At 42.8% G+C, this 22,498-nt stretch overlaps 1 protein-coding gene across 7 annotated transcripts in view; it reads right to left on the bottom strand.

Annotated features, from left to right (window-relative positions):
• Nucleotides 1–1,164: 1,164 nt before the first annotated feature.
• Nucleotides 1,165–22,498, bottom strand: part of SCAPER (S-phase cyclin A associated protein in the ER) — a 522,830-nt gene continuing 501,496 nt past the window's right edge. For all 7 annotated transcript variants that reach the window (XM_012457694.2, XM_064382920.1, XM_064382918.1 and 4 more), the window contains 3 exons: nucleotides 7,393–7,584; nucleotides 4,354–4,405; nucleotides 1,165–1,608 (listed from right to left, as the gene is read on the bottom strand). In XM_012457694.2, the coding sequence (XP_012313117.2) occupies nucleotides 1,505–1,608; nucleotides 4,354–4,405; nucleotides 7,393–7,584 (348 nt within the window). In that variant the 3' untranslated portion in view covers nucleotides 1,165–1,504. The remainder of the gene's footprint in view (nucleotides 1,609–4,353; nucleotides 4,406–7,392; nucleotides 7,585–22,498) is intronic.

The raw sequence follows: 22,498 nt of genomic DNA, 5'->3' as shown, positions 1-22,498 counted from the left end.
GCGGCCGACACCTGCCTCCGCCCCCCGGGGCCGCTCGCTGGGCCCGCGGCAGCCCAGCCCGGGAGGAGCGTTGGGGGCGCCAGGGGCCACCCCTCGGTCTCGCAGGCGCGGCGCTCAGCCCGGCCCTGCGGCTCCGGGAGTTTCTGAGCGCCCGCGGCCCGCGGTTGGAGTCCTGGGTCCCGCGCCCTGGTGCTGGGCGGCCAAGTCATCACGCGAGGCGGGAGGGGTGGCCCTGGAGCAGGTCCCTCTGGCAGGGAGCTGCCAGTCCCCGCCCTCGAGCCGGAGCGCGGCGCCGGAGACCCGCGGGGTGGGGTCTCGGCCGGGCTGAGCTGGGGAGACGCCAGGGTCCCGCGCCCGCGAAGGAGAGCTCGTTTTTTTTTTTTTTCCTCAGACCTTTTAATTTCTCTCGGTTTGCAAAGAAGTAAAAAAAAAAAAGAGCAAATACGTAACCCGGCAGCTCTGTGAGGCTCCAAAAAGAAGGGTCCGGAACACTAGGTGGGTAAGTTTGCTTTTGAAAAACGTAAAACTTCTGGAAAATTCCCGCTCCGCAGTCTCGAGTCGAATACATTTTGAGGTCTTTTTTTTCCCCAACCGTATCTTTTTTCTTGGTAATGTTTGATCATTATCTGACAGAAATTACTACTGATGTCACTCAGTGAAAGGCTTAGCACTGACCATCGGCTTAAGGTGGAGAAACGAGATCAAGAAGTGAAAAGGGCAACATCGTCAGGCAGACGCTCGAGAGGCGCACGGGAGTGTGGGCAACCATTCAGCACCATCGCGGCCTTCCGTGTGACTTTTACTTCAGCCTTGCTTCATTTCATAACCATTTGAGAAAATACTCCAGGGTGATTCGCTAGGACACAACTTTTTAATCACTAATTTTTACTTAGGAGAGTAATTTCAGCTCGGCAATGCCAAGAGAGGTTCTCAGGATTACCTGCGAGGAGAGTTGGGGCAGACCAAAGAATACAATGCCTTAAGTTGATTTCAAATCGCCCCCAAACATATTATGTACTCAGAATGTGAAAGCGTTGTAAATATCTTTACCGTAGACCTTAAAAAGTGAGCAGGCAAACTTCAAGTCTTTATTTAAGATACTTCGAGAGCTGGAGTTAACATTTTTCTTTCAGATTTTATTTCCGTAACACGAAAACTCAACAATGAAAAGAGAATAAGTTATTTTATTACAAGAACAAAACAGACTTGCTAATTTTGTCTACTTTCACCCATATTACAAATGCAAAGTATATATTATTGTAAGATGGAAGTTACCAAACTCCAAGATATTCTGCATAAATGAAATGAACTCAACTTGCAAAATTAGCAAGTAGAACATTCAAGTATCTACAGTCATTATAAATAGTGTAAAGGACATGCCATATCTACAGTGCAGGGAGAGCATAAACATGTGGAAATGAGTTCTTAAGGAACAGTTAGATTGTTTGTTTGAACAATTTAAAATATTAACAAGAGTACTCAAATACAGAATCAACCAAAACATTTATTTTTTCTCTTTTTTCAAGAAAAACTGTCGAGCTTCTTCCCAGGCCTGCTGAGGAAATCTGTTAGCCAGCTCAAGATAGTCTTGGGAACCAAGGCAATTCCCTGAGAGGGGAAAAAAGAGAGAGAAAAGGTAAATAAAAGAGCGTTAAATTCTTTGAAGATTCAGAAATTAAACTTATTTTGATACAGTATGAAATGGAGATACCCACTTCAAATAAATCATGACACATTTTAGGTAAATAAGGTGATTGATCTATGTGTATCAGTCTCTGTACTATATAATATATGACATATATTTTAACCAGAATCCTGTCTGTGCTTCTAACACATTCAAGCATTAACCCCTATATAAAATATTACCAAAAAAAGATGTTTTTTGGACTCCAACACAAGAAAAAAATAGCAACCCGGCAGGCACAGTGATGCACGCCTGTATTCCCTGCTATTTGGAAAGCTTGAAGTGGGGGCACTGCTTGAGCCCAGGAGTTAGAAGCAGTAGTATGCTACGATCACACCTGTGAATAGCCACTGCACTCCAGGACAGGCAACATAGTGAGACCCTGTCTCCAAAAAAAAAAAATTACAGTGAACAAACTAAAAACAGTCACATATTCTGTCCTTAAGTTAGTTATGAAAGGGGAAATCTGTATGTAAGTGACATTTGTTTTTTTGAAATAGTCTATTTAATTTAAAACGTAAATGTAGTTTGTCTTTAGAACTGTTCAAGTCTGCCCGTGTAACAAAGCAGTAGGAATGAATAGGAGCTTTACTGGCCAATGACACCGGTAAAGCAAACAATCACAGCTAAACGGGCAGTAGGTATTTGAAAACCAAAATTCTTCCGGGGCAATAGGAATGTGGTATTACCAAGAGCTGCTTTTATACTTAAAGGTTTACCTGGGCAATGAACTCAAAATATCTTGAGACATTTTATGGGGACTTACTCTAAGCAAAAGGGGAACAAATATCCAAGGTGCAAAGTGGTAACTTAGTGAGGCATCATCATTAAAAAAAAAAATGAAGCAAGCCTATTATGAGCCGTCATTAACACAGTGATGACCCTTTCTGAGCAAAGGAGAGACCACTTCCCCATTTGCTGTTCTGTGGGTTAAGCCTACTGTAAATGGGGAAAGGATGGAAGTCAGGGAAAAGATCGCCCTTTGGAAAAGAAAGAAGGTTGAGGCCGGGCGCGGTGGCTCAAGCCTGTAATCCCAGCACTTTGGGAGGCCGAGGCGGGTGGATCACGAGGTCAAGAGATCGAGACCATCCTGGTCAACATGGTGAAACCCCGTCTCTACTAATACAAAAAATTAGCTGGGCATGGTGGCGCGTGCCTGTAATCCCAGCTACTCAGGAGGCTGAGGCAGGAGAATTGCCTGAACCCAGGAGGCGGAGGTTGCGGTGAGCCGAGATCGCGCCATTGCACTCCAGCCTGGGTAACGAGCGAAACTCCGTCTCAAAAAAAAAAAAAAAGAAAGAAGGTTGAGATTTCCACAGGCCTCAGCCCACCAAGCAGACAGAGGCAGCTTCTGGGACTGTGTCTTCTAGACAGGCTAACAAATTGTGACTCATCTTTGTGATCAGGAGAAAGAGTAAGAAAAAATGCTTCTACTTCTTAGTGACAAAACAAAACTGCTGTACAATTGAAAATAAATACAATAGATTTTTCTAAGTATTTCTAATTCTAATCTATTCAAGGTAAAATTGTTTTATAAGAATAGTAACACATTTTGCTGATTTATCTCAAGTATCCTCCAGTAGTTTAAAAAAACAAAACAGAACAGAAAGGGCTGTGAGTGAGTCAGGGCAGACCTGAACTTGCAGACTGATTCTTGCTTAGACAAATGGCACCGACAAGGATGTAGACTTGAATTTCTGAAAAGCTGCATAGCTTTCTGTTTAACTTTTCTGAGTGCCTGAGTCAATAAAACGTCTTTTTTTTTAATCATGATATTGTAACAGCTTTAGTTATATTTTCTTCTATCCACTTTTCAACACCTGTCCACTGTAGAGGACTTTTTTTGTATGTATGACAGAGTCCAAGGTAACACGCCCCCACCTTACCAGGTTCTTGCTGGGTGCCCTAAAGGGTCCTGCTGGGAGGATACCTCTAAATGGCCACTTTAAAGACTATCACACTAATTGAAGAATTTAAGATCTGGATTAGGGTCTCAATCATCAGAGATGCTGTTGTAACAGTCAAGAGCAACTTGTACTTCTCAATTACAGTCCGGGTAGCAAAATATTAAAAAAGTAAAAATGTGTAACAATTCTAAATCTCTGACTGTAATCACAGCAAACACCCCAGCAGGAACGCTATAGGAAAAAAAAAAACTTGTGAATCTTTTGCCCTGGACTTTGCTAATTAGATACCTTTTTCTCCATGTACAACAATTATTTTCAAAACAGAAATTCAAGCACTTGAACTTAGGGGGAAATTGTGGGCTACTATTACTAAAAACTTTATTCTGAACATGGATAAGGAACCAAACCTATGTGAATTCAGCATTTACGTGAGTAATGTAGGCCAGTATTAACGCTCTGGCTCCTGTATTACAAAGCATCTCCTGAGTATTCACCATTTCATATATCTTGCATGAGATGATTATAAATTATACAAAGATGTTTGTGCTTTTCTTTTACTCCCAATACATATTTGGATGCATTCATGCTTCATGACAAAATAGGTTTTTTTAACTTACTGAAATATACTTGGTATCTGAATCTCAAGTATTTTTAGGTTATGTAGGAAATTGTACATACAATGTAACAGTTCCAGAGGAAAGGATGAGAAAGATGTCCGTTTGGCTAAAAAACACATGAAATTTAATTTCAATAGAGACATACTTTTGGGCTGGTAAGGCTGGTTTTCTGCTTGACCTGGAGTCTGTGCAAAATCCTATATGGGAAGAGAAAAGTGTTTTTATGTCAATGCTATGAACAGAGAATTTCACTAATGGTGGCTTTAAATATACTTCTGATTCAGGAAACCACTTTTGTATGAATATTTTGGAGCCCAAATATAAAAGCTGAAGAAACTGAGGTTACGTAGTCCAGGTTCTCATAAATTTAAACCAAATAGTAATGGCTTACATCTTGCTAAATTATCACCAGGGGACAGCTTGCTGCCTACTCGGAAATTACAACTTCATATCTAACAAACTAAAATTTAAGCCAAATTTACTATCTTAAAATATCAACATACTTTGATGATTTTTAAAAAAGTACAAATATAAAAGCCCTATGTGTTCTGCGGCTAAATCTTAAAGTCTGGTAATTTTTACCTGTAGATGGAAAATGAAAAATGTAACACATCATATGTAAATCTTCAGAAACCTATGACAATCAGCGCCTATTTTAATATCATTTTCTAGTAACTTAGTTACGACGTAACACACAGAGACCTTGAGGAACCAAAAACGAAAATCCTATATATATTCATTCTCTCGAGCACATTTATTAACAAAAAACTTGATTTAACTCCGCAAGTCTAATATGCTATCTGAAATAAACAATGTATGAAATTTCTTCAGTTTCTTTTTTTTTTTTTTTGTAATGGAGAAAGGCAGACTGAATACTTTGTGATCAGTGTCAGTAAGCACAAAAAATATATCTAATCTTCAGATCCTGATATCATTTGTATCATTATAAGTCATTGTCTAAGCAGCTGAAAACATAAGGAGCTAAGCTGGTCTCTGTTGCGGCCTCTCTGCTCATACCATAAAAACCTGCACATCCTCTCCTCGAAGTCCGTAACTCCTTTTCCTGCCTGACTTTTCTCCACAGCACTTACTGCCATAGCACTTACCATAGCATCTTACATACTATTTGTTTTACTAATTTTTTTGTCTTCTGCTTGACTCTCCCCCACTTTAATGAAAGATCCTTGAATGCAGGGATTTTTATGTTTTACTTGTTGCTGTATTTGCAGTGCCTAGAGCAGTGCCCAGCACATCTTACACACTCAAAAATTACCTGTTGAATAAAAGAACGAATAATCTGAATTCAGAAAGAGCACTCTCTTAAAATTATCCAGAATTTATTTGTATTTTTTCTCTCTCTCTCTTTTTTTTTTGAGATGGAGTCTCGATTGTCACCCAGGCTGGAGTGCAATGGCACGATCTCGGCTCACTGCAACCTCTGCCTCCTGGGTTCAAGCGATTCTTCTGCCTCAGCCTCACAACAAGTAGGTAGGATTACAGGCGACTGCCACGACACCCGGCTAATTTTTGTATTTTTAGTGGAGATGGGGTTTCACCATATTGGCCAGACTGATCTCAAACTCTGGACTTCATGATCTGGGATTCCATGTGTGAGCCACTGCCCCTCATCGTCCTTTGTTGTTTTTTTTTTGATGGAGTCTTGCTCTGTCACCCAGGTTGGAGTTCAGTCACGCAATCTCAGCTCACTGCAACTCACTCTGCCTCCTGGGTTCAAGAGACTCTCCTGCCTTAGCCTCCCGAGTAGCTGGGATTACCCGCACCTGCCACCATGGCCAGCTAGTTTTTTTATTTTCAGTAGAGACAGGGTTTCACTATGTTGGCCAGGCTGGTTTTGAACTCCTGACCTCAAGTGATCCACCTGCCCCAGCCTCCCAAAGTGCTGGGATTACAGATGTGAGCCACCTCGCCTGGCCCATAATGTATTTTCTATTTAACCCCTTAGGATTAAATTAAATTTTTAGAGCGTTAGCTCTAAAAGCATATGAAGAATCCTGAGTGTTGATATGATAGTTACATACTATAAGATTTTGTTAAGATTTAATTTAACTATAAGACAGTTTTTGAAATCCCTATTTGTAGACCTGAATATCTAATTTGGCTTTTTTTTTTTTTTTTTTTTTTCAGAAAATAAAACGTAGATTCAAACAGAACAATGAAGCAAAAACAAAACTTTTTCTAACATAATTGATCCAGTTGTGTTTATTAATTATCTAATACAGGACAGTCTGGAATGTAAACTTTGAATTGTTGTCTAAGATGAAGAGGGCTTGGGGAGCTCCTTAGCTACGCTCTAGTTCCCAGTCAGCTGGGCACTGTCATGCCCTTTCGACAGTGATAGCTGTATCTTCACCAGGATATGGAGGAATACTAATCCAGAGCTCTGCTTTCTGTTTCATTATTCTGAAGACAAAAAAGTACCGTGTACTAATCACGTGTATGTCATGGAGCAAAAACACATCTAATAGTGGAATATTTGAAAGGAATGGGAGACTTTCAGCAAATAATGCTCTACAATGACAAAAAGAAATTCACAGGATGAGTTAGCGGCAAAGGTTAAACCATAGTCAACTTGATTTTTCAGTTGACTGCGTTAACTTAGATGTGGAAATAGTACTTTGCTATGGCACTAATTCTGATTCCAGTCCTACAGAATTTAACTGGATCAGAAAAATATAAGGCTGTACTGAAAAGTTGTTTTGCATTAAAAAACGGCAATATAACAGGTTTTCATTTTATACCTATATGTAAATATGAAAGTCATTTATTTAAAAATGTACAAATTGGTTTAATTCATCTTTCTTCAGCAATTATTATCTATTTCCTACAGTTAGACTAAAAGCAAGATAAGTACAATAGTTTAAGCCTTACAGAAGTCTGGCACTCTTTTAAAAACATTTCCTGAGTATGGGTTACCATTTCATTTAACTGGAAAAATATCCTTTCCTTGAAATCCTCCAAGTAGAAATTATACAACACCCAATCGCAGTTCCACTAATATTTTAGAAACTATGCTGATATTTTAGAAATTAATTTTTAAGCATAGAAATGTGAAGATTTTAACAGGCAGTGTGGAAGGCAAAAATAAACAGCTGCCTTACTTCTACATTTCTGTCGCATTAGTTTACACATAAAGCCAGACAAGTTGGTATAACGTAGAAGGTACCTGAATGAAAGTGGCCAGTAAAACACAGCTCATCTCTTGCTCCAGAATGATCTTGTTCTGATGGTTGTTGTGACAAGCAGCGATAAGTGAAGGGAACAGGACTTTGATCAGCCGTGGGTCACTGAAATACTGGAACGGCAGCTGGCAGAGCTTCTGCAGCACTGTGGGGTGGCGGCCGGACTGCACGATCACCTGAAACGGAGGAGCAGCCCAGGTCAGCTGCCAAAAACACCCCTGCCAGTCCCTCGCCTGCTGCACAGTGTCGGCTAGAACCACGGAAAACGTGCTGAAGCAGTGTAAAGAAAAAGACTCCTAACTCCTTACCAGAGCTTAAGTGATACTTGAAAAGAGTAGAAAAAAAAAAAACTCATTTCCCAACTTAAGAAAAGATCCTGAAAGTTTTGCCGTCATTTAAAAGTTACTATAATCCATGATGAAAGGTGTAGCTGCCACGGAGTAAGGACGCCTATGAAATGGATTCGGAACACACGCTGCTTTAACAATGCACTCCCCACGCCCCCTTAAAGCAGAGTAGTCATATTCCTTAAAACCTGCAAAGAGCTCACTCACAAGAAAGAAAGGCCCTGCCCACTGCAGTCTTCCCTTAACTTGGCTCACTGAATACACTCAACGCAGACGGGTCTATTCTGTGTGCAGGCAGGTCCGAGAAAGAAAAGGTAATTCTAAGGAAAATGGGAACAGTTTCAGAGAAAGTTATAGGCTCCAAAAGGCCCTTCCTCCAATCCATACTTCTTATCTTTGTTTCCATCAGTGCCACTGAGTCTAAAAGGAGAACTGTTTAGACAAATGAGACTTGTCTTGAAGCAGTCTAGGTTTACAACTGTGTGCATTTAAAGAAATAGGGCAATACAATGAATGGGCTTGCAGAGAAGAGCTCTTAATTTACTCCCTAGACACACATGGTAAACTAAGAAATGTCAAAATTAGATCTGTTTCAAGTAACCCTGATTAGACAGTTCTAATATGGAAGTGCTGGGTGACCCAGGGAGGAAGCTCCTAGAAGGTTAGGAACACTGTAACCCTAAGGCCAGACTGTAAATTGTACTTGGAAAAACAATTTTACAGGTACACACCCAGACAGGACTACATTCAAATTAAAACCAGAAGGAGAGAATGGAACAGCAGAGGCAGGAGAAACATAAATTACAGGGATTTACAAGTTTTCAAAGTACTTTTAATACTACTTTAAGAACACACTCTCAGATGATGATGCAGTTTAGTTTAAGAACAAAATCAACAAAGTCATAGTTCACATATTTTTGTTCAATAGCTAAAATGACATCAAAAGCCTTTAGAGAATGTTGATAGGAACCTGTTAATACCGTCAAATCCAGAAGGAATTTTAAAGACTTGCACGGTGTGACAATGCAGCACATCCGACGCTGGCTGAGAAGAATATGCCCTGTCATTTACTTTATTGATAAAAGCATTTACTTAAATCTTTATTTTAATTACTAGCTACAAATTTTGTAACACAGCCAAATGGTCACCACGTTAGAATTTATGATGATACCATTATTACAAGTCTTTTTTTTCCCTCCTTGGACAAAAATTAAGAACAAGTTTTTTCTTTAGACCTTCATTGTTAAAACACTATTATTGGAAGATTTGCTAATTGAAAAGATATTATACTGGCTAGTCTGGCTGGCACACGTACAATGTTAACTCAAAGACAACTCCTGGTTCCTGGCATATCAGCACAGAACATGAACAGCGTAACTAAAATTTACTCCCATCTGGGCTCCTGAACCTCACTGGGGTGAAGCAGAGCCCCTAAGGGAACTGTTGGTCCCCTCAAGGAATAGAACTAGTTATTAGCTGCTGTTTACAGAGTGAGTTTACAGAGATAACCAGCAGTGCAGTGAGACGACTTGCCAGAAGCCACTACTTTTAAATCCCTGGACTGCCGAAGATGCAAACAGATGTTGGCAGTTTGGTTACCTTGGAGTTCTAAGGAGCTTTACCCATAGGACCACCTGTGATAGGACTTAACCGGGTTACAGGTAAGGAGTCTTCTAGGACTGATGAGACCTCCCCCACCACCCCTACCACCCCATGGCTTGGTTATGAGCTAGAATGGGACATCTCATCTATGCGGTCTTTCCAATCACATTTTAGACACTGTGGAGACAGGATCAGGAGGTTCAGGAAAGGGCCAGCCTGCAGCACTAACACTCAGTGGGCTAATTCAGGTGGGCCTGTGGCACAGAGGGTGGCAGTCTGATGTCATGAGCACAGACGAACCATCAGCTGAATTGGACTAAGCACTATCCTTTCGGGCAGGGAGCAGGGCTGGGAATGCAGAGCCTGACCTTGATGCTCAGGGTCTTGAGTGCCAACCCGAGAGGGTTGTCTGAGGGACTTTTTGATAGGCGGGGAGATGAGGGCAGGGCTCAGTTTTGTTTCATCCCACCATTCGCTCCTAGGCCTTAGGTGGTCAAATGTCACTTGGACTGCTTGAGCTTTCCAAAGTCAGTAGCGTCATCGTGGGATATGAGAGTCTTGCTCAATTAACCAAATATGCATAATGAAGAGACACCTGAGATTTACACTGTGGCATTCTCTCCATTTGTCTCCCTGATGGAGCTGTTACTAAGTCAATAACTGTTGGTCTGTCACCTTTGTCCAGACAAGGGGCTGCCTATAAGTCCTAAGGCAGGTACCACTGTGAGCCTAGCCAGCACCTGCCTCACCTTTCAGAGTGCACGAGGCCAATACCAACATAAAGGGGCTTCGCACAGAGCCTCCTTCCAGAGCACTGCAACAGTGGCAGGGAATGGCCTACCTGTAGATTTCTTTGGTGGCCACACTCATCAGCTAGAGAGAGCAAGAGGGAGCATGCATGGCCTCAATAATAATGAGAAGCAGCCTTTCAAATATGATGTCCACCTTCAGATGCAGAGTAGGGCTCTGAGGAAATCAACGGAATTTCTGCCAACATTCAGGTCAAAAGATGCTGAAATTGAACTTTGTTCTTGGATGTAATTCTTAAATAGGAGCTAACTGAAGAGCTAGGAGATCTGAGTTCTTGTCTTTATTTACCAACTAGCTGTGTGACCCTGGGAAAATTGCTCCTTTGCTCTGGGTTTTAATTTTAAGGTAGTGAATTTAAAAATAAGTAACCTTTTTATTGACATTTAATACATGTGCGCGCGCGCACACACACACACTATGGCCGCCCACTTACCTCCCTGAAGTGAATAGGTCAATTTTTACAAAGTGTATACGACGGTGTCATCAAGTACCCAATTAAGAAAGAGAATATTACCCAGAATGCTGGATCTTTAAATATATTCTTTCAGATATACAAGTGGCCAACAAGCACATGAAAACATGCTGAACATCACTAATCATCAGATAAATGCAAATTAAAACCACAATGAGATATCACCTTACACCAGTCAGAATAGCTATGATTAAAAAGTCAAAGAAAAACAGATGTTGGTGAGGATACAGAAAAAAGAGAATGCTGATATGCTGTTGGTGGGAATGTAAATTAGTACAACTTCTATGGAAAACAGTATGGAGATTTCTCATCTGAAAATAGAACTACCAACTGGATATCGACCCAACAGAAAATAAATCATCATTTAAAAAGGATACTCACACTTGTATGTTTATGGCAGCGCTATTCGCAATAGCAAAGAGATAGATCAACCTAAATATCCATCAACAGATGACTGGATAAAGTGAGGTAGGTATGTGCATATATAAATACACACAATAAAATACCACTCAGCCGTAAAACAATGACATCGTATCTTCTGCAACAATATGGATGGATCTAGAGGCGATGATCTTCAGTGAAATACTCAGAAAGTCAAATACCTCATGTTTTTGCTTGTAACTGGGAGCTAAATACTGTGTACACATGAACATAGAAAGTGAAATGATGTGAATGGGAGGAAAAGGCGGGAAGGTGGGAGGGGAGTGAGGAATGAGAAATTACCTAATGGGTAGAATGTATACTACTCAGGTGACTGTTACATCTCATCACTATGCAATGCAGTATGTCCGTGCAACAGAAGTACACTTGTACCCCCTAATCTATTTAAAAAAAGCATGGGAGACATATAAAAACTAAATAAGTAGGCTGGATACGGTGGCTCACCCTTGTAATCCCAGCACTTTGGGAGGCTGAAGTGGGCAGATCACAAGGTCTGGAGCTTGAGACCACCCTGACCAACATAGTGAAACCCCGTCTCTACTAAAATACAAAAAGTTAGTCAGGTGTGGCGGGTGCCTGTAGTCCCAGCTACTCAGGTGGCTGAGGCGGGGTAATCGCCTGAACCCTGGAGGCAGAGGTTGCAGTGAGCTGAGATTGCGCCACTGCACTCCAGCCTGGCAACAGAGCAAGACTCTGTCTCAAAAAAAAAAAAAAAAAAAAGTAATCTTTCTCACTGAAAATTACATTTCTACATTTTGAATTTGGGACAAATCATATGGAAACTCTTTGACTATACAGAAAATGAGAGAGGGTACTTCAAGGCTTCCTTGGAGCTATTCCTGATCATTCTCTGGAGAGAAGACCTTGGATGCACAGCTCCTCTTCTAAGCAGAGGCTAGTGGGCACCTGGAAATTGTAGGTGAATTTTTGGTGAAGGGAAGCAGCTCATAGATTCAATACAAAACTGTCGTAGTTGGCTTGGGCTACTGTCACAATATACCATAGACTGGGCCACTTAAACAACAGAAATTTATTTTCCACAGTTCTGGAGGCTGCAAGACTGAGGTCAGGGTACCAGAAGGGTGGGGTTTTGGTGACGGCCTTCCTGGTTTGCCGACCAGACGGCTGCCTTGTGTGCTCACATGGTCTCTCCTTGGTGAGTGCATTTGGAGAGCGAGATCTCTCTTTTCCTTTTATAAGACCATTAATCCTATTGGATTACGGCACCACCCTTATGACCTCATTTAATTAACTCCTAAAATACAACTACATTGCAGGTTAGGGCTTTAACGTAGGAATTCTGGGAAAATAGTTCAGTCCATAGCACAACCTTATCATTTCTCATCAACCTCAGCCAGAATTATGTTCCCTTAGAAAGGCTACCATCTCTAACCAGGTGCACTTCAGAGTCAGTTGAGTGGCTTTTCCTAGGCCAGTTGTCTCTCAGTGGCCATAAGCCATGAAGCTACAGCTCAAGAGTGCTGGTGTTAGGCAGCCCTGGGCTCTAGGTCTGGCTCTGCCCCTCATCTGCTATATATACACTTAACTCATCTGAACCTGAGTCTTTATAAAATAAGGGTAGATGGCAGCCTTTCTGGATGAGGATCCAATGAGACAGTGTCTGTGACCATAAAGTACAGAACAGTGTTAGCTATGGTTAGCTGACCAGTTCTGCTGCTCAGAGTCTTCTCCTGCTAGACCTGAGGTCCACACACTTTCAGAACCAGAAGCCCTGTCACAGTGTGAGGCTTCCTAAATGCTTTCCACCTTCTTACCCCACTCCCCATCCCCCCCGCCCCATCGCTCCATAAGGACTACTCTTCAGAGCACAGGGTTTGGCAGAGGCAGGCCCCACTCTCTGGCTGGGACTCATCAGCAAGCTTTGCGCCACCTGGGAAGCCATTGCTGCGGTCTCTCCCTGGCCCTGCCTGCATAGGAGAGAGCTGTGCGAACAGTGCTGGGGCTGGCAGCCAGGATCTTGCAGTGGCAGAGTAGGAAATGTATTCTGACAGCCCTGAAAAGAAAATCCCAGCGAAAGCATGATCCAAGAAACACAGGTAAGTGGTATAAAGAAACAGTGGCTTAACTTACTGTCCATGTGTGTGTTTTGAGGCTGTTGTGTTAGACTTGTCAATCTGAAAACAGAGCAGGAAGAGCCAAAGCTAATAGGCTGGTGGTGTGGGCTCCCAATTCAGAGCGAGGATGTTCCCTTGAAGCATTTAAATCCTTAAGCCCAGGAAGTGTTCCCAGGCAGCACAGCCAAAGGCAGCCTTTCTTTTTCAACCCAAAGACTTGGGCAGCAACTGTCACATAACTAAGTATATGTGGCTGAATCCCAAGTTCCAGAAGGCCAGGAACTGTCTTTGGTATCGTATCCTCTGCTCTGCTGGGGGCTAGGCACAGAAGGGGGCCTCAACGTTACCAGAATGAATGAAATGCAGTGATGGTGGCTCCTGGTTAAACAAACTAACTGGTGCCTTGCCCTGGGGGAGAAGCATACCACATCTCGTCTCATGAAATAGAGATGCCATTTTTTGAACTGAAGGCTTCAATGGTGTCTGTATTGTTACCTTAGGTCTGCACATCAAGTCCCTCAAGAACAGATTTTGTGCTAAGCTGTCTCTTACCCTAGAAGGAAATGAGGATTAGAATCCTCAGGGTCTTGGGCACCAACTCGGGGATCCCGGGCCTGGTTATAAGAAGGTTCTGGAAAAGGTCCTCCTGCTTTTGCAGATGCGGGCAACACTGGTGTTTCACTTGGTATGAAGGAATTCAAGGTCTTCTAGGACAATGCTTTGCCAAAACCTCAGTTAACACAGCAGAAAGACTTTTACTGGCAGAGACGGTACTCAATAGGCTATAAAGCTCCTCTACCTACATTATCCAAGTCTCTAAACTCTGAAATGGGCATATAGGGATGACTATACTCTTATAATGGAGAAACTAATACTTAGAAAGTTCAAGAGAGCTTGTCCCAGGTCCCAATCATTGGTGGAGCTGGGCTCAGCAATCTCTTATTATTCCGAATGCTGGATTCTTCCTCACCTCACAGGCCCATCTAGGGCCACTGGACTCATGAGGCTGCTCCTTTCTGGGTAGAAGGGCTCTCTGTCACTAGGCCTGAACTCACTTCCATGACTGGCTGCCAGCCAGCTTCTTGCATGGCTTTGCCAGCCGGATGAAGATGAAGATGACATACTGCCATTCAAATAGACAAACCAACTGACATAGACAGATTAAACTAACACAAAAGACTTTTTTCCAAAAACCTATACTCTTCTTGGCTTGGTATCAAATAACCAGTTCTTGGTTATGTGCTGGCTGTGCCAAGGGTTTGCCTCAAATTATCAGATGTAAGAACGTGAAAGGGAGGAAGGGTTGGTGATGGGGTGAGATTCTCAAGAGTGAACTGCTGGAACACGTGACTCCAAAATGAGCACTGTCTCAGGATGGCCATTTATTTGGATGTCTTCTGAAGCAGCCTTGACAGGTTTTGAGTGCCTTGCAAAACTGGTCTTATATTTTTGAAACAAATGCTACCATGTCAAATATATTTATAATATTAGTACTTAGCATTACGTGTATAGTGTTACCCAAAACTTAAAACAAAGAAGGAAAGTGGAGGTGGGATACTGAGTGGTCATGAATCTGTATTAAAAATGCATATTCTCCTGGAGTTACTTTGCAGATTTCACATCTGTAAAATGACAGTTGTCACATTCACTCCATAAAATTCCAAGGAGTGGCTAGTGGAGAGTGTGTCACGTTATATAAACGTAAAACAGCCTGATTCCCTCACCCAGAGGGCCCTTTCCTCCAACTGTGACCACCTGGAATTCAGTCAAGAATCTGAAAGGGAGCAAGCAGGCCTTGAGCAGAGAGATTAGTCCATTCATCAAATCTTTGCTGGGCGTGCACTCTAGCCAAGCATGGCGTGAGGCACTGGGAAATGGAATACTGAACAAATCAGAGGCATTCTTGCCCTCACAGAGTGCCCAGTCTTTCCACAAAATCCATGCCAGTTATTTATAAGAAAGTAAGTATCTCTACCCTTTTCAGTTGGTCTTGAGAGAGTGTTACTGCATTGTAGTAAAATATCTTATTAATTATAACCAATTATCCTTACTTAGTATGCTACACTTTAAAAATCTGCTTCCACATACATAATAATACTCATGTGCCTAAACGTCATAGTAGGAACTCATTTCTTAAGGCATCAAAAAATACATAATGTATTCAGCATAATTTGTTTACGATGGAAGGAAACTTCATAATATTGTAAAAAGGACTGGAAAGCTAATGTTAAACACATCCTTTTTTTTTTTTTTAGATAAGTTTCAATGTTGTCGCCCAGGCTGGAGTGCAATGGCACAATCTCGGCTCACTGCAACCTCTGCCTCCAGGTTCAAGCAATTCTCTTACCTCAGCCTCCCAGGTAGCTGGGATTACAGGAGCCCACCACCAGGACCAGCTAATTTTTGTATTTTTAGTAGAGATGGGGTTTTACCGTGTTGGCCAGGCTGGTCTCGAATTCCTGACCTCAGGTGATCCACCCGGCTCTGCCTCCCAAAGTGCTGAGATTACAGGCGTGAGCCACCAAGCTCAGCCCATGTATTGTTTTTTAAAGGTAAATTTGGTCATCTGAAAAATTCACTTATATGGGAATACTCTATTCTCTGACCATATTAAACCATGACACTAAATAATAAACTAGAAAAAGGTCTGTAGTACTTTCTTGTTCTATTGCTTTCTAATATATAATTTATATACATAATAGATAAAACCTCAATGTCCTAGAGTAAAATTCCCAGCTCTCTAGAACTCACTTATATTCAAGGAAACAAAACAGAAAATGGTCAAGTTCTGTTTTACCTGCTTATACTCTGTGCCTCTTCTGATTCTGCTAAGACCTAAGAGTGATTTTCTCCTTATTTAGGAGAACTCAGTGGTTTTAGAAAGCTTTCCATATTGTGTTTTTTTAATTAGTTGTTTATTTCCCCAGAAGGCCCTCTGGCAAGTTTCTAAATACTTACATCACTGGGACCCCAGCCCTGTGCCTGCCACGGACTAGAAGACAGAACCACATACGGGCCTGCTCCAGACGTGAGCAGTTGTTTAGGCAAAGACAGACTGCTGTGAATCCCCAGTTTCAACAATCTCAAAGCTGTCCGCTCTGTGAGGATAGTGGTTAAGTTCCTTTTATTCACCGCTATATTCCTAGTATTTGGCATCGTGCCTAGCACAGTGCCTGGAAAACAACAGGTGTTCACTAACTGGGGAATGAATGACTGAGGGCCAAACCGTTACTCCAGGGAGCCTGCACCTGCCACACCAGAGCTCTGGGCCTACCCATCCTGGGCCTTCAAGGACTCCGATGACACCATCTTTCTATGTGTGAGAACAGCTAGCGAGGTACTTTGGCCAGCACCCTAGCTGGTCCAACAGTCTCTCGGCACAATGCTAGAGAGAGGAGGGGTCGCAGAAGCAGCTTCCTTCTGCTGGCTTTGTAAGTCAGCCTGTCAGACCTAAGGCCAAACCAGTTCCATTGGTCAGTGTGGGAGGGTGAGTGGTGGATGGAGTCAGACAGAAATGTAAATAGTTAAATTTCACCAGGGCAAATTCTTTATGCCCAAGAATTCCTGTTTTACTTTTCCCCTTTTCTTGTCAGAGACAAGATGTCCTTAACAGGGGCAAAAATAGGTGTCTAGACATCTAAATTCATTTAGAAAGACAGCCGAGAGAGTTTGTAAATCATTGGAACAAAGAATATTTTTCTAGCAGAGCAGAAACAAAGTAGTTGCTGCATTCCTCTCCCCAAAACTGGTCCTGCTACAATGCTATGGTAAAAAGGCGGCAGCTACAGTGGCCAGGCTAGGCCAGCATAAGAGCCAAGCATCTCTGTCCACATTGCTCTTGCCAAGTTTGTCACACCTGGAGACTAGGCCCAGGAGCAATATGACAAGACGGTCCTTGAGGCCAGTGACCTCTACGTGTCATAAAGAGTATGGCATGCCCCAAACACACACACCTTGCTTAATCTGATGCCTTGGAGTTAGGGTAGGGAGGGTACAGAAGTGGCTTTAATATCTCAGGAGAAAAATGTGGAGAGTCTATACATACACACGATCAAGTCAAAATCAGAGCAGAGAAACACAGAGAGTCCCTTGGTTAGCACTGCAAACAAATTCCTGTCCTCCCAGATCTGCTTCTTCCATTAGATGATTTCCAAGCTGAGATTAAGTATAGCAGTCTTGGCAGACCGTGTGGGGAGTAGGCCCCTTATGCACTCGCCTCTTCCTGGTGGTCCCAGGGATCCATTGCTCTCTAGCACCAGCAAAGTGTCAAGGAGGAGGAGGGATGAGAGAGAAGGAGGAAGGGAAAGAGGAAAGAAAGCAGCCAGGATTACCAGAAGAAGCCAAACCTTCTTTAGGCTTTGGAAACCAGGTGATCCTAAAAACAAGCGTTCTCCTCACGTAGTGAGGGGTGAATGGCTGTTTTGCTGTGTCCCTCCAGGGAAACTGAATGACATGGCCCCTGACCAGCTGCTGTCTGCTTCCTATGGAAAAGGCTGTCTGCTGGGTACCAATAGCAGAGGGATGCAAAAAAGGCTTTTCCCCTCCTCAAACATCATGCTATTCCTGCAGGGGAGAATAATGCTTCAGAGCCAGGGATGCTTGTTTACAGCCCTGGGGCTTCAGCGGAAGTCTGATGCCCACCTACCAGTGTCCACATCCGGGACTTTGGGACATAGTCCAAGCATGTCATTCTCCTACTTGTAACACGGAGGGGGTCAATCCTCAAGTTCCTGGTCCCTCAGGAGCTGGGCCCTGACTGCCTCTTCAGTCTTAGTGCTTCTTGTTTTTCCCACATCCTGAGCTTCAGTCAGAACAAACAGCTTGCAGTTCCCTGAACCTGCCGGGCCATTTTACATCTCAGTACCTTTGCTCATGTTCCTTCCAATACCTAGAATGTCTTTCCTACCTTGCTGCCTTGTAAGTATCTACCGAACTTATAGGTACCAGCTCAAACATCCACCTCCACTGTGAAACATTTTTGAGAGGAAGCTCTGGCATAGATCCAGGTTTGTTAATTACTCCCCTAGCCCCCAGAATGTCAGTGACTTGAGGGCAGGGACTTTGCCTACTTTGCTTCCCACTGGATCCTGGATGTCTGGAACAGTACCTGGCACACTGCAGGCACTCAGTACATGTCTGCTGAAGGAATGAGTCTTGGCACTGAAGGCACTGCCCCTGGCTGTGGACCTCACAAGGACAAGGTTTGAGTTGTATTCATTTCTGCATCTCCTAACACATGGTCTGACACAGGGTGGGCATTTTGTAAAAGTTGATAAATGAGAGGAATGAGTGATGAATGCTCATGTGGACAAAAAGCTCACAATACTGGCATTTCTCCAATAATCAGTTACCCCCCAGTCTTCTGTTCTGTGTTAGGGGCTCTGTTTCCTTCTTTCATGTTGTCTATTCTGTGAGAAGAGTTACCTTTTAAATAAAGCATATTTTAAATTCTGTTCAAACACAGCACAAGGAAGTAGGGCTAGATTTTCTCAAAGACTTGGCTAAGCTAAAAGTCATGGGCTCTACAGTCCATCAGGGACTATGGCAGCAAGCGCCACTTCCATTTTAACTTACATGTGAGGAAGAACCTGTCTACAGAGCACTGTCCTTGTAACTTAAACAGACTCACCACATCATCACACATTTCAGAAGCTACTTTATTTTGGATTTTTTGTATATTTGCATTATCTGTGTCTCTTTTACCACTGGGGCTGGGGATGGGAGGAAGGTTGGTCACAGAAAGCCCTGGATAATGTATCCAGGAGGCCTGGTTCCAGTGACCTGGAGTAAATCCTTTTCCTCTCTGGCAATGAGGGGAGTTGGAATAGATGATCTCTGAAGGCCTGTGAACCTGCAGACATAATATAACCCTGTGCTATGAGCAATCACACACTTACGGATCTTATGCTGCCCATACCTGCACAGCTATGACATTTAAACATGGTAAAAAGAGAAGGTGCTTAGAGTATTTTTTTCTTACAAACAAAGGAAAAAAGTAATTACATAAAATATGCCACCCCCAAATTCTCAGTAAGTACCTATTCTGAGATTTAAGGAAAGAGAACTGATCACTTACACACACACACACACCCCACATGGTACTGAAAAGATTATGTCCATCACGGATTAACGGGGCATGTGTATGGAGGGCCAGGGAGGCGGGTAGGTGAATGGATAGCATTTAATAATGCCTTAAAATTCAAAGGTTCCAAGTGGGTTTTGGACCTTTCCTGTGAGAAATGAGGACGGACTTTCCTTACCGTGGAGTTTTTGGGTGGTATGAGAACAGCAGGGTTAATAAATGCAGCGCACAGGCTGATAGGTTTTCTGGTCATAACCTAATAGCTGCCAGAGAGCATGGATACATTCCATGGAGCATTTATGGGCTCTCCAGCACTCGTCTACGACAATTTTATTTAATCATAAAAATATAACAGTCATCAAATCTTTTTGGAGTTTCCAGTTTACTGCTTTCTCAAGTGAAATAAATGGTCTCTCAGATTTCTTCTGCTTTCATCTCTCTGCTCTAAGTACAGTAGGATAAGGTTCCAATTAAGGCCCATTAAATGTTCACATTGATTCATGTGAGCCATTTACCAGTGTCTTTTCCTCACACGGTCTCAGTGCACCTCTGAGTTAAATCTGCGGCGTGTTTTCAGTTTAGCAGTCCCCCATACGGAAGAGAGCTATTTGGCTGTGAGGTCGCCTTCCCTTCTACCTCTACAGTGCAAGGCGGTGAGTGGAGATTCTCTTTCACTGCCTTCCAGACAAGCATAGGTTTATCACCTGTCAGGTATGTCCAGGTGAACCACGCATGCCCCTGTGGAAAGGCGAGCTGGCAGCTGACCAGAATCAGACTGATACTCTAAAGTCCCCTTGGCAGCTGTGTCAAAACGGTGTTCTGAGTGGCGACCCAGAGCCCCTGAGCTGGGAGGATCCTCTGGACTTCTACAGGTTTTGGTCCACAGAGGAACCCTGTAGGCAGAGGTTTCTCACAGGTTCTCCACAGATGGGGAACCATGTTCCGACAGCTGGTCTGGCCATGACTTCCCAATTTCCAGTTCATGAATGGAGGCTGCTGTGGTGGGACTTAGAATTATATATTCATCCTCTAACAGAGCTGAAAGCCCTCTTCAGAGCACCCAGGCTAACTCTTTATACAGACAGGAAACTAAAGCTCAGAGAAGGGCAGTGACTTACCCAGGGTCAAATAGCTGTAAAGCTGTAGAAGGATCCCGTAGTCCTGAGTGCTGTACCAGGGTTTATTCCATAGTGATGGGCTTTCTCTTACTGGTGAGGGTCTAACAGAAAATCTCCTATCTCAGGAGAGGCGTTCTCTGTGATTCTAGCCTAAGTCCTTACAGTCGATCTCAGAGTGATTTTTATTATAAAGGCTCCCTCCATGGCTGAAGGCCAAGGCAAGCTCAGAAAAACTGTATTATTGGTCATAAATTAAACTTTGACAAAAGATTCCTTCTGGCCTCATTTTCTGGTGTAGATTCGATGCCCCAATAGAAGATTTTCAAGTAAGCAAAGGATAACTGAGGTTCGTGCACACTCCTGACCTGGCAGCAGCTCCTCGGCCTGGCTGCTGCCTACCCCAGCTGACTAGACAGCAACATAGCCACTCAGGCAAGCTAGGAGTTCCTCTGACCTCTCGGAGGCTTGCGGAGTAAAAACTGCATCTAGTGTGAGCACGCGGTGCTTCAAACTACCCTTGTGCGGAAAAATTCACCAAAATGAAGAAAATAAACAGTATCTTTTATTTGGATTCTGTGAAGTTGGTGATTTTAAATGCAACTGGCCAAAATTGATAGTGGACAAATTTCTCCATTCTTTTCTTATGTCAGCCAGTTCACTCGTTAGAAGTCTTAAAATAAATGTTTAGGTATAAATTATTTTTAAATAGGATTTTTTGGTTCTACTTCTGGGAAAAAAAGCCCTATATTTTTTCTTTGGTGCTATAATATTGAGAGTAACTTGGTTTCAAAATGGTTGTATTGTTGAAACTCTTGGCTCTTCCTTAGACATGATGTATTTGTATTTTATGAAAGGAACGTATCTGTCACACAAAGAAAATACAGAAATCGGAATGCCTGTGTGACAGCTGAAGAATGAGCTGCCAACTCCGGGAGAACAGAAAGGCCCTGAGTGCTGGAGTTTCCACGCTGAGCCCACCACAGCAGCCTCCATTCATGAACTGGGATGGGGCTAGGGGAGTTTCCCAAATGGGTGTGACCTAGGACTGACCATCTGCCTTTGAGGAAGACAAAGAGTGAAGTAAGAATGTCTGAGCGGGAAGTAGGCCACTTCTGAAAGTTCTCTGCTGGAATGGGATTGTGGAAAGCTGCAACTCTCAACACACAGTGACCCTAGGAACCACTCTTTGTTTCTGTGTGCGGGGAAACACCCGAGGTGAGTACAACAGATTCATTTTTGGAACCTGCAGTTAACGTTTGGGGTTTCTCACTAAGTCACTGAGTTACAAAAGACCTGGAAAACGCATGGCATACGGCTCAGGCGGAACCGAGTTTCATGAGCTTCACTGTCTAACTTGCTTGCCTGTTCTGATCTGCCCAGAAGCTTTCAGGAGCCGATGGTTACAGGATCAGCACAGACTTCACTACAGAGAGCTTGATGGGGGAGGGAGGGTCAAAGGGATCCTTCTTTCGGGGATCACAAGAAACTCCAACTCTGATAGCGACCATCTATGGGGCTTTCTAAATGAAAAAGCCAGTTGCTAACTCTAATGAGTATGCAAAGGTGCATATTCCCAATACAGTAATATACAGGCAGTCAAATCATCTGTCATTTGAGTTAATTTAATTATCAGACCACATTTAATTATTCAATACAAAATGCAAATACAGTGAAGGGTTGATGGCACATACTAATTATGTTCATTATAATAATTAAATGGGAAGGAATTTAGAACGAGTCAAGAAAGTGCCATAAAATACAGGGAATCTTTTGATTAAAACAACGTTTTAATTACAAACTGTAACCCTGTAGGAAAAAGATAATTCATTCCATCAAGGATAGGGACATTGTTTCTCTTCTCAAGTCATCCTTGATATCACGGGGCTCAGTTCCTCCAGTTAATAGACTAAATGGTGGCAAAAAAAAAGTGCCAATCCTTTATGCAAAGCAGTTACCTAATCAAACAGCCTTAGGCTACAGCAGGCTTTCAGGATGCCCTGTCTCACAAAGACACAAGCTGTTTCCCCAGTAGGAAATCTACAATCCCCTGTGGACAAACCGGCTCTGCAAATTAACATGACTTCTGACTAATGATAAGGAAATATTAAATGAATTGAGCATCATAATTTCTCCTGCGAATTTC

Source organism: Aotus nancymaae, unplaced genomic scaffold, assembly GCF_030222135.1.
Source record: "Aotus nancymaae isolate 86718 unplaced genomic scaffold, 86718_ANA_hifiasm-v0.15.2.pri h1tg000003l, whole genome shotgun sequence".
NCBI lineage: Eukaryota > Metazoa > Chordata > Mammalia > Primates > Aotidae > Aotus > Aotus nancymaae.
This window is presented reverse-complemented; position numbering and strand designations above follow the sequence as displayed.